This window comes from Ursus americanus, chromosome 6, assembly GCF_024610735.1.
Source record: "Ursus americanus isolate L20-20 chromosome 6, mUrsAme1.1.p, whole genome shotgun sequence".
In the NCBI taxonomy this organism is placed as follows: Eukaryota; Metazoa; Chordata; class Mammalia; order Carnivora; family Ursidae; genus Ursus; species Ursus americanus.
Window position 1 is genome coordinate 66,315,389 of NC_142132.1, and position 16,231 is coordinate 66,331,619.

Genomic DNA, 16,231 nt, shown 5'->3' on the forward strand with positions numbered 1-16,231 from the left:
ATTTGAACCCTTAAGTCACTAATTATTATTCTGAGATTGATTTTATGAAAAGTCTCTGGTTTCCTGGCTTCATTATTCATGTCTAATTTATGCTTCTCGGTTATTTTTTAATTTTTAATCTTGAAATCCAAAGGCCTTGGGAATTATCTAAGGCTGTAGCATCCCAGAATTCATTGGCAAGAGTCCATGTTTTAATCTTTCATTTGTTTTTTAACTTAGTAATGAAGAAAATACTCCATATGTATTAGAGGCTTCTACTAAGACCTGGAAATCTTTCCAGACCAGAAAGACAGTTAAATGCTGGATAGAGAGTACAGCTAAATGAATCTCCTTTGCATTCCCCTGGTAGTCCTGTGGAGTGGGTATGGGTGAAGGTCTGGCAGTGACCTGGTGAGACTGTGTCAGGCAGGACACACAGTGACTCCTACAGACCTTGTACAGTCATGTGTCACAGTGGGGATGTGTCAGGGGAAATCATGGTCACTGGTCTCTTTCATCCATAGATCAAACTTGCATCTGTCTGTGTTGACAGCCTGGAGTGAATAGTTTGTACTGCCTATCCTGCGTCAGGTCCTTTATGCTACTTAGAGATCTTTTCATTCATAGGTCAGTGATCTTAGTGTCATAGAAACTGAGTTTCTTCCCTTTCTTTTATAAATAAGTGGGCTGAAACACAAAGATGTGCAGTGGTTGTGTAGGCCAGATGCTGCTGGCCTTCCTGTGACCCACCAGGGCTGTGTGCTCGGCGCCCTCCTTTGACTAAGGAGCCCTCGTATAAGGGAATGGTGTAGCACGTGGGCCCTGGCCTCCGACTGGCGGGCTTCAGCTCTCATTTCTGTCATTGGGACAGTTACTTCACCTTCTTTGCTTTTGGAGGTGGAATTATCTGTTTAGTGAGTGCTGATTAGATGAATAAATGAGCAGTCAACTTAACAGTGTCCTCACCCAGCTGGTAAGATTCAGGACTTTTGTTTTGTTTTTGTTTTTTTTTCCTTCTTTCTCTAATGCCTTCCATTGAAATCACAGTTCCACCTTCAGTCCTTGAGTGTTCTAATCTCTAAACAGTAAAACTTAAGATGATTGTCAGAAATTTTTTGAGCTGTCATGTGAAAATGACTGTGACTTTGAAAAACAGCCCCATTTTAGTGACAGGAACAAACTGCCTCTTTAGGCCCAGACCTCGCAGAGGTTGCTTTGGTGAATCAGACTTCTCCGAGGGAGTACCGAGTATCCTCCCCAGAAGCTGTGTGTTTGCAGAGGGCTTTAACTCTTTTAGGCCATTAAGACATTAATAAAGAATCTGCCGAATCCCAGGCCTGTCTGCCAGAACCTTCCAGTTGCCTTTCAGTTTCAGGTCCTGGGGTATTCAGACGGTTCAGTGCCAGGTTCAGCTGCAGTGTGAGTGGTTGTGGCAGATGCGAGTAGAGCCTGCTCTGTCGGCCTTTTTGTCTAGACAGTAGTCTGAATCTCTGATCTGAAAGTTTGTGCGCGATACCCAATACAGCCAAGTTGAGCCAGACTGCCCGCTCTTCTGCTGTGCCCCAGATTTTAGTTAACCCAGAAGTTCAGGGAAGAAAGGCATCTCTAGGCTCAAGAACTGATTCTGCCATTCTGGGGCAGTTAGAAATTCAGGTCCCATTGAGCTATTATTGATAGAAAAAAAAAGATGTATTAAGTGTAATCATAAATCACATTTGATTTGTTTGGAGATGATGTGATCTAATTACTCATATGGGCCTATCAATGATCCGTTTGTGGAGCGTCGGAGCGTGCCTGGCCGCCTGCCTTCCTGGGCGTGGGGAGGGCCAGTCACATAGTGAACACTAATGTCGTTATCCCATGTTAGTGCAGCTTCCAGTGCGCTTGGTTATGGTGAAGAATTTGGCACAATGTGCAGGCGACTCTCATAAGATTTGTAAGTTTAAAGATTCCAGTTTTTAAATTCCCCTGGTAGGCATCATTTACCAAATAGGAAAGCTACTCCTGTGATTTTTGAGGTTTTGTTCCAAGCTTTTGTCGTGCGAGTTGGCTTTTATTTCCCTAAAATACAAACTTTTAAGATATGAATATTTATTTCTGTGCAAAATGATAATTTAGAAGGGATGTCTTTTCTCAAGTTGGAGGCTGAACTCGAACCTCCTTGTCAGGACTTCCAAGGGCTTGGTCTGTGTGTTTGCTCTCACAGAGGGCGTGTCCTCCTTTCACAGGTCACCTTGTATCCGGCGGTGAAGGGCCTTCTGCAGGAGGGCATTTACCTCATCCTGGACCTCTGCATTGAGCCGGACGTCCAATTCCTGCGGGTCTCCCTGCAGCCAGGGGTCAGAGACATCTTTAAGGAGCTGTACAATGATTATGTGAGATACCACAAGGGGAAACACGAAGGAGAGAGAAGATACACGGTCTGAGGCTGTGTTCTGGACGTGCTGCTGGCGTTTCTGCGGAGTGGCTTTGGCTCTTGGTCTGAAAGAGCTGGTGAAGGAGAGACTTCAGGTGTTCTAATTTGTGATGTTGAGATATGTGGAATACACTTTTAGGTTTATGTAATATATATTGTATTTTGTAGCCGTATTTTTCACACTGAATATTTTTTAACGTATCTTTTTAAGCAGTATGTGTTGCAAATTAGAATCCTGGTAATTGACCTCAGAATAAGGTGAATTTAATAAAAAATTGCTGAATCTCTCTTGTGGCCATTCCAAATGTAGTTCTTGTCTCTATCATCCAATGGTTTGGTGTCTCTTCTCCCCTGCTATCTAGGTACATGGCTATATAATTAAATTCCATTTAAATATCTTTGCCTTTTATATTCTCCAAGTAACATGGGCAGTGTTCTTGAAATGTCACTTGCTCTGCCTTCCCCCAGAGTATACCTTCTGATGGGGGTGAGGGATGGTTAGAGCTTTGAAACTCGGTGTTAGCTGAGGTGCCTGCTCCAGGGCGGGGGTGGGGGGCCTGTGTGAGGTGGGTCCACCTCTTCAGTGCTCCGTGATCCTGCCTGCTCTGCTCTTCCTGCTTCAGCTCTCTGAAGTTTATTTTGGAATTATTTTTTTTCTTTTCAGTCTAAGAAATACTCCTTCTTTTTTAATTACTTATGCAGTATATTTTATTGTAGTAACCTCAGAAAATAAAAATAAAAGGGAAAAAATTTAACAAAACACCCCTAGTGTCAGCTACACGGACAGCCTCTGTCATGTTGAGTACCTCGTTTCCATCTCTGCTGTGCATTTGTCTATCTATCTATCTAGATACACATGTAAGTAAATACATAGTTGCCAAATTGGATCTTAAATGCATTTTTGTTTTAGTTACCTAGCTTTTTCCTATGTAATATTGCAGTAACATATTTGGGTCCCTAAAGACATTTGCCATACTTTTTAATGGCTGCGTAGTAGTTCATTGAGTAGATACAGCTGTTTAATTTAATAACTGTCCCATGGTTAGACATCGGGATCTTTCCAAACTTCTTTTTGCACATGGTGCTTGCAGCTGACTCGTTCCTTCTGTCTTTACTTCCATAAGATGAACTCCCATAATTGTATAGTTTGTAAAAAAATCCTATGCAGTTTGAAGGATTTATATAAATACTGCCAAATTATCTTCCAGAAAGTGTACTAATTTATTTTCTCACCAGTGAGTCAACTTTAGTATAATTGATTTTCTTGATTTTATGTTTCCTTGATGGAGAAATGTTATTTTGTCTTGAATTTCTTTAGTTATCTGGAGATTATACATTTTTCATATTCATTTCATATTTTTATTTCTTGTATAAATTACGTTTATGTAATTAGGTTTCTTATGTAATATTAGCCTGTTTCTCAATTGGGATATTTGCTTTTTTTCTTACGTACTATGTTTGTGGAATTTATGTTGGAATTCTGAAATACAGACTTAAATTATTTGAAGGATCATACCTAAGCAAAAGGCTTGTTTTTACCCTACTTTTTCAAGCACATATGATTAGAACAGACAATAGAAGATGGATTTTTTTGGCTACCTAAGAGGAATAGCTCATTTTTCACGCCCAAGATTTGCTTCTGTTTCTTGCATCGGCTGACTGAGTTGAGGAGATGGTTCTACTTTGCATGCTACATGCTTGATCCGTTTCCTTCCCTCTGTCTAGATGGTATGTGTGTAGAGGCTTCTAAGCTCCAGTAACCCAAAGTGGATTCAGGTGGTCTGGCATCTTTTTGCTTAATGTGCTGTATTGATGAAGTTTTGTTTCTGTGCCCAATTCCCTGAAGAATCCTCTTAACTCTAAGAGCGGTTGATGACATTATTTCTTGTTCACACCTGGCGATGGTGTGTTGGAGCAAGCAGGTGACCTTTCAAGGACACAGGCTGTAAACAAAGCTGGAATTAAAACCATGTTCTTGGTTTTACCGTTTTGGTCAAGTGCCCAGACAGGATGGTCTCTCGTCTCAGAATTCCCTCATGAAGTTGTAACTATTTTTTTCTGCCAGGAGTTCACCGAGGCCAGAGATTAGCAGTAACTGGTTTTCAGCTGCATTGGGAATGTTCATGGAACGCAGACCAACGGAGCGGTTCCTCGGGCGTCCTCATGGTGGCACTGTGGGCCGCAACTGAAGGCCTTGCCTGCGCTGCTTTGAAGCAAGTGCAGAGACGCCTGTATATAAATTGCCCCCTGCCTGGAAGAAGGGGAACGAGGAAAAGGAGGCTGCCAACCCTGTGGCCTTGCTGCACAGTTCAGACGTGCTGCCTCTGCAGTATGCCTGTTCCTGAGAAACGCTGGCCCCTGTCCTCACCATCATTGCTCGGGGAACTCTAAATCTCCCTCAGGAAAGAATAATTTCGACTCTATTTTGCTGATTGATGGGGAAGAGGAGACATTTCTTTTAGTGGTAGTAAGGGCAGCCATGCTGTGTATTTTTATTTGATTAGAGTAGATATCATGGGCAAAGCAAGTCAGCCCAGGCTAGCTCTCTGCATGGCAGAGCAGGAGGCTTTTGGGGTGACGGTGAAAGATGGCTTGAGCAGGACCCCATCAGATCTGCGTGGCACCAAACGCCCCTGCACTGGAAGGCCCGGCTGTACATTCATTTGACAAGTGGGCATCACTTTTTCTGTATTCTGCCAAGTGCTGGGGCCATACTCCTTGCCTTCATAGAGCCTGCCTTCTGGCAGTTTTCATGGACAAGGAGCCAGCAGTCAAATGAGCATGATCATCCTGGGGCGTGGTCACAGGGTTACAAAGCAAAGAAAACAAGTGCAGGGGCTGGCCTAGAGGAGGCCATCCTGGGGAGGTGACATTTGAGCTGAGACCTGCTGATGAAAGGGCAGGGGCTTTTAAGGAGGCCGGCTCTGAATTCACTTGTCAGACTGGTTTGGGCAGAGATAAGGCACCCGAAGGGTGGGGCAGATGTGGGGTAAGTTGGGAGGGAGAAGGCTAGGTTGGAGTGGGGTGGCTGTACCTGGGATGGGACTTTGCAGGAGCCACCGTGGAGGTGCTGGATGGTAGCACCTCAAGTGGCCCCAGAGGAGACACAGACTGCAGACTTGCCCCCTTCCCAGCCTTGACCTTGACCACCACCCATGGACCCAGTGGGTAGGTCTTCAGAGCCTGTCTTCCTCTTCAGCTTCTTAAAATGTGGACCTTCCACCTGATCTCCCTTCCTTTCTTGTTACACCCTCACTGCTTCTTTGTGGAAACTGCCCGATGCTGTGGAAGGATTGAAAGGCTTAAGAACACAAGACGTCAAGGAGGGCAGGTATGGACCTGGAAGGGTTCAGGTGGAACATTCCAAAGAGCTCACAGAGATTATTCTGATTGATTGCTCATGTGCCAGGCTACAGCCCTGTCTCTTGTCTAAGAAGCTCCCATCTTCATGCTTTGAGTCTCATAAAATCCACTGCAGAGGCAGCAGTCCTCTGGGTTTGATTCTTCGTTCCCTGTTGGGTCTTCTCAACATTCTCCCTTTCTCTTCTTCATTCCCCTCTCCTTTCTGAGGTGCTCAAGTCTCGCTCTCTTTTACTTTTCCACTTCTTCCTTTCCTCTCAGCCTGTGGGTGACTGTTGTCTCTCTCATGGGTGTGACTTCTGTCGCCTGGGCCAGGGGGCCCGAGGGATCTTTCATCCCCGTGGTGTTGTGCGGGACACTGTGCTGCCATCCGCATCAGCAGCTTCTGCGCCGGGCTCTCTGGCCGGCCCGTTGTGCCTATGCCTGCGGCTCCCAGCTCTCTCCTCTGTCCCCACTCTCCCCTGTTGTTTCCTCCTGGTGTCCTTTGTAGCCTCAGTATCCACAGTGAAGACCCTTCTGACACTCAGGCCTCCTATTTCCAGGTCTCCACCTGTGCTCTCCTTCACCCATCAGTCTCTCTGAGGAGCCAGCGACCCCTCCCCCTCTGTACCCCCTTGTCTCAGTCTGCCCTGTTGTCACTCCCTTATTCCCTGTGGCCACTGTGCCCATCGTGCCCTTGTTCCCTTCCCGGCATCTAGCATCTCCCTCCTTTGTTGTCACTTTGTCACGCTCTGGAGATGCCCCTGGTTATCCTGTGTGTCACCCCCACCCCTACTCCAGAGGGATAAGCTCTCTCTTGCTAGAGAGGGTAATAGGATCCTCGTGATGATTCTGCACAAAATCCTGCTATTTCCTCAGCTGGGTCCACTTGTTTGGAGGAGAATACTTTTTTTTTAATCAGGGAAAGAAGCATCCATGAGGCAAAATAGCTTTGAGACATTATGAGTTAGTGGTGATTAGTTTATTGTAGTGGTTTTAGTACGAAGTTCTGGTTGAGTGTAGAACATAAATTTATGGACAGGAGAAAGAGGTCCGTAAGATGCTCCCTAATGGACACAACTGACATGAGCGGGAAAGGGTTTTCATCACCTAGAAGGACTGAGGGAAGTGACTCAGTGCCGACCATGCCACACGCAGTGGGACCAGGCTCACATGGTGTGTGGGATGAGAGACACACTCAGAAAAATGGGACCACGGAAGATCCTACAGGAATGCCCGGCCAGATGCCACATTGGCACTAAGCCCTCGGGAAGAGTCCTGAGGGAAGCCACAGAAAAGCGCAGGGACGTGCCAACCTCACGGTGGAGGACATGGCCACACTCATTTTTACCAACTGGCCACTTTTAAAGACTGAGGTGATTGCTCTCGTGTGCATGGGTGTGGATGCCTACAGCGTTCAATGTCCAATATTGGCCATGCAGCGTGTGCTGGCATTCCTTCTAAGCCCTCTTTGAACTTTTATCACAGATGACATGAGCCAGTTTTCTTCTAGTCTTCTCACCATATCCCTTCTGTCTCTTGAATCTCTGTCCGTTTCCTCTCTGTTTATAGACACAGAATACCTTCATCTAAAAAGTTTGAATATTATTCCTGTGATCCTCCCAAATCAGTCTTGACTGCCAACCTGATTGAAGGGGTAGCTTACGTTTGTTGTTCGTACCTTGCCACCCTTTTCTCTTGTAATCCTCCCCATTGAAACTGCCCTCTGAAAGGTAATTGGATCAATTTTAACCACCCAACATCATGGCTGTTTGGTTGGTCCTTGATCTTGTTTGTCTTGAGGCACCTCTGGTTTGTTGGACCCACCACTGGCTTCTCTGACTCTTCTATTTCTAGGGACTCCCATATCTCTGATGCTTTCTTACCTCCACTGCCTCCTTTTTCTCTCCCACCCTGAAATGCTCGCGTCCCCCAGGATCAGTCCTTGGCAGTTCTCTCTTGACCTTCTCCCCACCCCCACCCCCACCCCCTTCCATTCCTCTGATATCGCCATTTGCCTCTGTGCAAGATTCTCTCAAATTGCCCAGTTTCTTTTTTTCTTCTTTTTTTTTTTATTTTAATAATGATTTTTTATTATATTATGTTAGTCACCATACAGTACATCCCCGGTTTTCGATGTAATCAAATTGCCCAGTTTCTACACTGAACGACCCTGATTTGTTTCTGGAGTTGACAGTCTGAGAGGACAGAGTGGATTTCTCACACTGGGTCCTCCAGACTCTTGTCTAACTCCTTTGGTTTGAGCTCTCATTACCAGCATCTGTGTTGCTGCACCAGCGCCCATCTTTCCTCCTTTCTCTTGCTGCCTCCAGTCATCCCATGTATTGTTCTAAATTGCCTTAATGATTGTAGCTCCGCCTTGCTTGAAAATCTTCAAGGACCCTTTGTCTTCTAAAAACAGACCCTTTATCCCAGCACTAGAAGCTCTCTCTGATCAGACTACACTCCATGTATGATCTTCCCAGCTGTCGAGGAGGAACCTTGACCAAGGTGGTCTCTCTGTCATCTCTCAAACACATCCTGCTTGTTTTTTTGTTTTTTTAAAAAAAGATTTTATTTATTTATTCGACAGAGATAGAGACAGCCAGCGAGAGAGGGAACACAAGCAGGGGGAGTGGGAGAGGAAGAAGCAGGCTCATAGCGGAGGAGGAAGTGGGGGGCAGGGGGTGGGTAGGAGGTCCCACAACGCCGGGATCACGCCCGCAGCCGAAGGCAGATGCTTAACCACTGTGCCACCCAGGCGCCGCTGCTTGTTAAACCAGCACCTTGTATGTGCTGTCCCCTCCACCCGCAGTGTCCTCCCTGATTCATATCCTGTGTCAAAAAGCTGCCCTTGCTTGCAGGCCTCATTCTGGGGTTGCCTTCTCCTGGTCCCTGTAGCTGAAAATAATGGCTTCTGGAGATAAACACTCCAGCTCACCTCGGCCTGATGCTGCCTTTGTACTCATCATCTCACCTTGCTTACTGGCTGGTGAGTTCCTCAAAGGCAGGTCCCATGTCCAAGCTTCCCTCAAGTGCAGCCTAAACCATAGTAGGAACTGGGAAACCATCCACTGTGCTCTGGTAAGTTCCAAACCCTAGGCCAATTGCTCCTTCTCCAAGTCTTCCCATGCTGGTCGCACAGAGAGTGAGAAGTGAGAGCTCTAGGAAACTCAGGCCACAAGTGACCAACCTGAGAATCGAACCCAGCACTGTCTTATTCCAAAGCCTTTGTACTGTATGTGGGTTTTCAAGCTTCCCCCACCCCTACTCTTTTTAGCAGTGAATGATTTTCCAAAACAAAAACCAATGCAGAACATCAGTATTTTGAACAGATGAAAGGACTACCATAGTTGAAAAACTGGGTCACCTGGCACAGCCTGCTGTGTCCTCCCTCCCTTGTTCTCCCTCTCTGATCTGCCTTCTCTCCCCTCCCTTACCACCTCCTACCCACCCCCTGCCCCCCACTTCCCTGGCTCTGCCTTCCCTTTCTCCCCTGTCCTGCCTTCCCCTCCCTCCCTGGCTCTGCTGGGCTACCAGGGTCTCCTTTTCTTTCACAGCTTCACTCAAAAGTCTCTCTGTGAAGCCTTCCCTAGAAACCCAGTCTAAAGTCCCACCCTCCCTGCTTTGACCATCCTATCCCCTTTCCCTGCTTTATTACTTTTTCCTATTATTACTACTACTGCTAATTATTATGACTATTACTTCCCAATTTACTACGTATTTATTAAACTTGTCTGGTGTCCTCGCTCCCATTAGAAGTTAAGATCCACATGAACCTGGGTTGTTTGTGCTGTTCATTGCCATATCTTAGCACCCACCAGAACAGTGCTTGGCACATAGTAGGTGTTCAGTTCATATTTGTTAAATGAAGACCCCCTGGGAACTCTGGGTTTTCAGCTGAGCAGTTTGAAACCGGGCTCCACCCTCCCGCCTCTATAAATGTCAACGGATGCCTCTTTGTAGAATAAATATTTGAAAGAACAAGTGAAGGGGCCAGTGAGGTTTTGCATCCCCTGTGTGCAGCCTCATGGCCGGAATCTGCAGAGGCCACTGTTTACTGCAGGGGGTGTTACTGAAGCTTGACACTGAATTGTGTCGTCATTCCACTTAACGCCCACAGCTTCCATTGCAGTAAGTGGGGAAATGTGGCACTAGCAGCATGTTTCATTTTGCTTTGTTTTTAGTTTCCTGGATGTCACAATTTCCAGATGCATCATCCCTAATCCAGCACATGTCAGGAGGGCTGCTTTAAGTCCCAGAGGCTGAGGTTTTTGGAAGCTGTTTGCTAGACACCTCGTTTTGGTCATCAGTCAGATTTGAGAGCAGGCGGAAGACAGTTCCGCCAGATTTGATGGTCTGATGAGGCTCCTGGCAACATGTCCTGCAGCTGGCTCTGGCGTTGGGGTCCTGGAAATGCAGGAACCGGTGGCTCCCTCTGCAAGAGGAGCCCTGAAGAGAGGCGGAAATATTCAGAGGACCTGGAGTGCCTTTAAAGCAGCCATCCCCTCTGTCCGCCGTGCCCTTGCATGGAGCAGGGGCACAGGACGGACCTAAAGGCCTACTGGTCTCTCAGGATTCTCTAGGTGGCATTTAGATGCCCCTGTTGGTTTTCAGCTGACAGGTTGTCAAAATGATTAGCATGCATGTCCAAGACTGTTGCATTAGCTGTGCATTCAGAGGTTGCTAATGGTTTCCTCTAGCCCCTAAAATGCATAGTCATCGCAGATGTAGGCATGTGGCCAGGGGGCTTCCCCTTCCCTCCTTAGAGAAGAGGAGGAAGAACTGTAAAATTTCCTTTCAAAGTCTCCAGAAGGGCAAGTGTTTCTCGTTTCAGGATACCTGGGTTGGAGGTGACTTACAGAAATCCCTTCAAAACCCCATGGCATTTTCCTTCCCTGTACAGGAGTTGGGGGAGCATGTGTGGTGATTCAGGTTGCTTCATGCAGGGCTGCAGGAACTGATCTGGGTGAATGGCTCTTTCTGCCTGTGGGATTCTGGACTATGGAAGGTTTTGTAATGAACTTTTTACCTTACTGAACAATTTTGATGCTTCTTGCTAAAACATACAGGGTATTTTGGGAAAAAGACTATGTATGCTGAGATTGGGATACTGGTTGAGAGCTGGAGCAGTGGGGGAGAAACATGCTGTCCAACCTCAAAATCCATTTTAAACCCTCATCCAGTTGTTTGGTAATTTTTGACAGCTGCTTCACCGCTGCTTGGTTTTAGCTTCTGGTGAATGTTTTGAGGCTGCTGAGTGCTATGTTGAGCTCCCGTCTCCATGACCAACTCCTGAGTTTTCCCGGAGTCAGAAGTCCTGGAATGTGTCCAAGGATAAGAAAGAGAAAATGTGCTTTAATTTAGAAACCATAACCTCTACCTTTTCTCCTTAAGGTCACATTCTTTTTTTTTTTTTTTAAAGATTTTATTTATTAGAGAGAGAGCATGCATGAGCAGGGCGGAGGGAGAGGGAGAAGAAGACTCCCTGCTGAGCTCGGGGCCCGATGCGGGGCTCAATACGGGGCTCCATCCTATGACCAAGGAGATCATAACCTGAGCCAAAGGCAGATGCTTAACTGACTAAGCCACCCAGGCACCCCTTAAGGTCACATTCTTAAGCTGACCTTCAGGGGTGCCCAAAGCCACTGAGCCCTCATGCCTTAGTTCATATGTGAAGTTTTCTGAGGAGAGGGTCTGTGGCTTCCACTTACTCTGTCTTAGCCTGGGCTCCCCAGAAAGCAGACTGTGAGACAGAGGATGTGTGTGATCTCATTTTCTTACGGAGTCCAGTCTCAGGGAGGAGGAGTGAGGATACAAGCCATGAAGCAGAGGAGAGAGAGCTAATAGGAGGGCATGTTCCTGTCTTGGCCTCTGGCCTGCCTCTGCATTGCGTGGGCATCAGGTAGGGGGTGAGGAGGAGGCCTCCATCAAGGGAAGCAGTGACGTAGGAGGCTAGGCTGTGTCTGCAAGAGTTCAAAATTCCCAGAGTTGGAAATCTACACAGAGCTCTGTGGTGGGACAAAGAGGTGTCTGATACAGATTCTTTGACTAACCTCGTTAATTTCCTGGCTTGTGTGTACAGTTTGCACAATGCCCAAAAGTTCCTGGCTGAAGGAACGAGTCAGGGCTGGAATCTGACCTGACTTCTGTTCGCAGAGCCTGTACCCAGGATCCTGTGTCCACCCAGAGCAGGCACCTTTTTTTCTCAGCTCCAGGGGAGTTCTGTTCACCTGCTTTTCCACAGTGACCATGGGTCTCCCATGCCACTTGACCCTATGCCCCAGCCTGGGCACCTTGAAGTACGGCTCAGATATCTCATGAACAGTCACTGCTCCTGGGGCCCGTTTCCTCCCCACCTGCCCCGAGGTTTTGTTCCAGATTCTTGTTCTTGGATGTGAGGATTTGGTCCTAGCTTCTTTCCCTTTCTTTCCCATTGCTTCCCTTAGCTTACTCCCAGCATGCCACAGTGTCAGGGCTGCCTCTGTTATGACATGGGACCCTCAGGCACTAAGCCATAGTCTTCCTTTTGACAAGCAGCTACATTTAGCTTATGGCATGTATGACAGTCTGTATTTTTATTTTTATTATTTTTATTTTTTTTAATGATTTTTTATTATATTGTATTTTTATTTTTTATCTCATGAAACTATTTTTGCTTTCATTTAGCAAACATTTGTTAACTTTTACTATATGGCAGGAACCACTTCTTAACTATGAGACTCTGGGGCAGTGACTTAATTTACTGACTTCTGTTTTCTCATCTGCGAAATGGAGAGAATTATTAATTACCCCTAGAGTGGTCGTGTACTTTGAACAAGGTAATGAATTTTGAAAGGCTTCACCCAATATAGCACATAGAAGGAATTCAGCAGGTGGGAATGCTCTCTCTGCCAACCCTCCTGTCCCTTTCCCAGAGGGCAGTGTGGTGCAGTGGCTGCCACCAAGGTGCTCAGGGCCAGTCCTGCTCTCCTCCCTGTTCCAGTGTAACAAACTCTGGGGAGGCCACCTACCATCTTGCCCTGCAGTGGTGAGAAGTATGTGCTCTGGAATTACGTTATCCAGGCTGTACTTAGTACCTACGACTGCTGTGCCTCATTTTCCTTCCAGAACGTACCTCACAGAGTTGTTAGGAGAATTAGGTCTTTGGGAAGAGCACTCAGAACAGTGTCTGGCACACAGGGAGTGTTCAATACATAGTAACTTATAGTTCCCATCATCGCTATTCTGTAACCCATTAGAGAGGAGTGAGTGGAAATCCAACCTTGCCAGTAGTATTTGAAGTGATTGTTTTTGGCCCTTTGCCTGTGGGTGGTTGGAGAAAATCATCATAGTTACTGGAGACATTAAACTGACCAAAGGCTTGTTGCATAAGTGAGAAGATGCAGTGGGTCTGATCCTGGGAGTAGGTCAGCGCCCTTGCTGCAGTCATGGTGGGTGACCTCGTCAGCAGGGTCCTGAGTCAAGATTATAGTTTCTTTGGGTTCACATCCCACTGCTTGTGGGTCTTTAGAATAAAGATGGAGGGGCTCAGTCAGTTAAGCGTCTGCCTTCGGCTCAGGTCATCCCTGGGGCCTCCTCTCCCCCTGTCCGTGCTAGCTCTCCCTCTCTCTCTCTTGCTCACTCTTTCTCTCAAATAAATGAATAAAATCTCTTAAGAAAATACAATAAAGATGGAGGTTGGAAAGACCTAGAAAAAGGACTTTCCTGAACTATGATTCTTTCTTTTGAATGCTGAGGGGGCAATATACTTTTGTGATTCAAAACTTGGATTCCAAGTCACACATACTCAATTCAGTCTTGTTATTCATTAAACTCTGTGTAACTTTGTGCAAATCCGCTAACCTCTCTTCCTTGTTTTCTCTGTCAGGAAAAGTCAGATGATATAGCACCTACCTCCTATGGTTGTTTCAGGGATTAAATGTGATAATGTATGAAAGACTTTTAACACTTTTTTGTACAGTCCTTGGAAGAAAATAAGTGCTATTATTTATTAGTTCAAAAATTTTGCCCTCAGCTTTTTATTGTAAAAAAAATTCAAAATTATAGGAAGAGTGAAAATATAGCATGATAGATACCCATATACTTTGTACCTAGATTTTTAAAAATTGTAAATATTTGACATATTTGCATTATCTTTTTGAACATATTCATTTATCTATATCTGCACATATATGCATATATATAACATTTTGCTAATACAGTGAAAATAATTTGCAAACAACATGTTTCATTCCTCTTCCTAGTAATAAGGACATTATCCTACATTGTTGCAATGTCCTTATCATACCTAAGAAAAATCAAAATAATTCCGTAAAGTCATCTAATGTCCAGTCTACATTGAAATTTGCAGTTGTCCCAAGAAGGAAATTTGTATGATGTCAAAGTATCACCTCATGGATTACTTACTGAGGACAAAGAGGGAGGAAGGTATCTGTATCAGAGAGAGATCTGGCCATGTTAACAATAAACATAATATCATTAAGTAGTGGTCTGCTCACACACCATCGCTCAGATAATTACCACCAAAATTTTTACCTGTAATCTCATCAAGCATCTAGACCTGTGCTATCCAACATGGTAGCCATTAGCTAGCCCTATGAGCACTTGAAATGGGACTAGTCCCTACTGACACATGTTCTACGTTTAAAATGTGTTCCACATTTAAAAGATTTACTATGAAGAAAGAATGTAAAATGTTTCATCGATAACTTTTAAAATACTGATTAAGTGTGAAAATGATAAGTTTTTAGATATAGTGAGTTAAATAAACTATGTTATTAAAACTAACTTCACCTGTTTTAAAGTTTTAAAAATGTGGCTACTAAAATTTTTAAATTACATATTTGGCACACATCATATTTCTTTCGGACAGCATTGCTCTAGACTGAACTTTCAGAAAGTTAAGGAATGGAGAGACATCTATCTTTGAGGCACTCTGTAAAACTCTTCAAAAAGTCAGTGCCATGGGGGCGCCTGGGTGGCACAGCGGTTAAGCGTCTGCCTTCGGCTCAGGGCGTGATCCCGGCGTTATGGGATCGAGCCCCACATCAGGCTCCTCCACTGTGAGCCTGCTTCTTCCTCTCCCACTCTCCCTGCTGTGTTCCCTCTCTTGCTGGCTGTCTCTATCTCTGTTAAATAAATAAATAAAATCTTTAAAAAAAAAAAAAAAAAAGTCAGTGCCATGAAGGAAAGAAAAAGTCCTAAGAGGCATTCTTCAAAGCTGTTACTATTAAAGACAAACAAGAACTAGATGGTGGGGGGACAAGTTCTGTATTTGTTGAGAACCATGCAGATATCTGAGAGGGGTTTATTATTAGATATAGTTCCTATGGATATTTCATGGGAAATGGGGATGCTGATGTTTTAAGATGTCAAGGTTTGAGAAACTCTAGGTGATCAGACAAGATCATCCCATTCTCTTGGGACAGAGTGACAAAAGGAGAAGGACACTTATTATTTTTTTTTTTTTATTAATAATGATTTTTTATTATATTATGTTAGTCACCATACAGTACATCCCCGGTTTTCGATGTAAGGCTCGATGATTCATTAGTTGTGTATAACACCCAGTGCACCATGCAATATGTGCCCTCCTTACTACCCATCTCCGGTCTATCCCATTCCCCCACCCCCCTCCCCTCTGTAGCCCTCAGTTTGTTTCTCATAGTCCATAGTCTCTCATGTTTCATTCCCCCTTCTGATTACCCCCCCCTTTCTTTATCCCTTTCTTCCCCTACTGATCATTCTAGTTCTTATGTTCCATAGATGAGAGAAATCATATGATAGTTGTCTTTCTCTGCTTGACTTATTTCACTTAGCATTATCTCCTCCAGTGCCGTCCATGTTGTAGCAAATGTTGAGAACTCGTTCTTTCTGATAGCTGAGTAATATTCCATTGTATATATGGACCACAACTTCTTAATCCAGTCATCTGTTGCAGGGCATCTCGGCTCCTTCCACGATTTAGCTATTGTGGACATTGCTGCTATGAACATTGGGGTGCATATGGCCCTTCTCTTCACTACGTCTGTATCTTTGGGGTAAACACCCAGTAGTGCAATGGCTGGATCATAGGGTAGCTCAATTTTTAACTTTTTAAGGGACCTCCACACGGTTTTCCAGAGTGGCTGTACCAACTTGCATTCCCACCAACAATGTAGGAGGGATCCCCTTTCTCCACATCCTCTCCAACAATTGTTGTTTCTTGCCTTGTCTATTTTTGCCATTCTAACTGGCGTAAGGTGGTATCTCAGTGTGGTTTTGATTTGAATTTCCTTGATGGCTAATGATTTTGAACATTTTTTCATGTGTCTGTTAGCCATTTGTATGTCTTCATTGGAAAAGTGTCTGTTCATATCTTCTGCCCATTTTTTGATTTGTTTATTTGTTTCTCGTGTATTGAGTTTGAGAAGTTCTTTGTAGATCTTGGATACCAGTCCTTTATCTGTAGTGTCATTTGCAAATATCTTCTCCCATTCCGTGGGCTGCCTCTTA

General features: G+C 45.0%; 1 protein-coding gene across 3 annotated transcripts in view; it reads left to right on the forward strand.

Annotated features, from left to right (window-relative positions):
- The window catches only part of URB2 (URB2 ribosome biogenesis homolog), a 141,219-nt gene that overhangs the window by 24,129 nt on the left and 100,859 nt on the right, over nucleotides 1-16,231 (forward strand). Inside the window, exon 10 of one of the 3 annotated variants that reach the window (XM_087863108.1) lies at nucleotides 2,208-3,728. The exons of the other annotated variants lie outside the window; for them this stretch is intronic. Coding sequence (XP_087719234.1) covers nucleotides 2,208-2,405 — 198 coding nt within the window. The 3' untranslated portion in view covers nucleotides 2,406-3,728. Of the gene's footprint in view, nucleotides 1-2,207; nucleotides 3,729-16,231 lie in introns of those variants that run through there. 3 annotated transcript variants of the gene reach the window in all.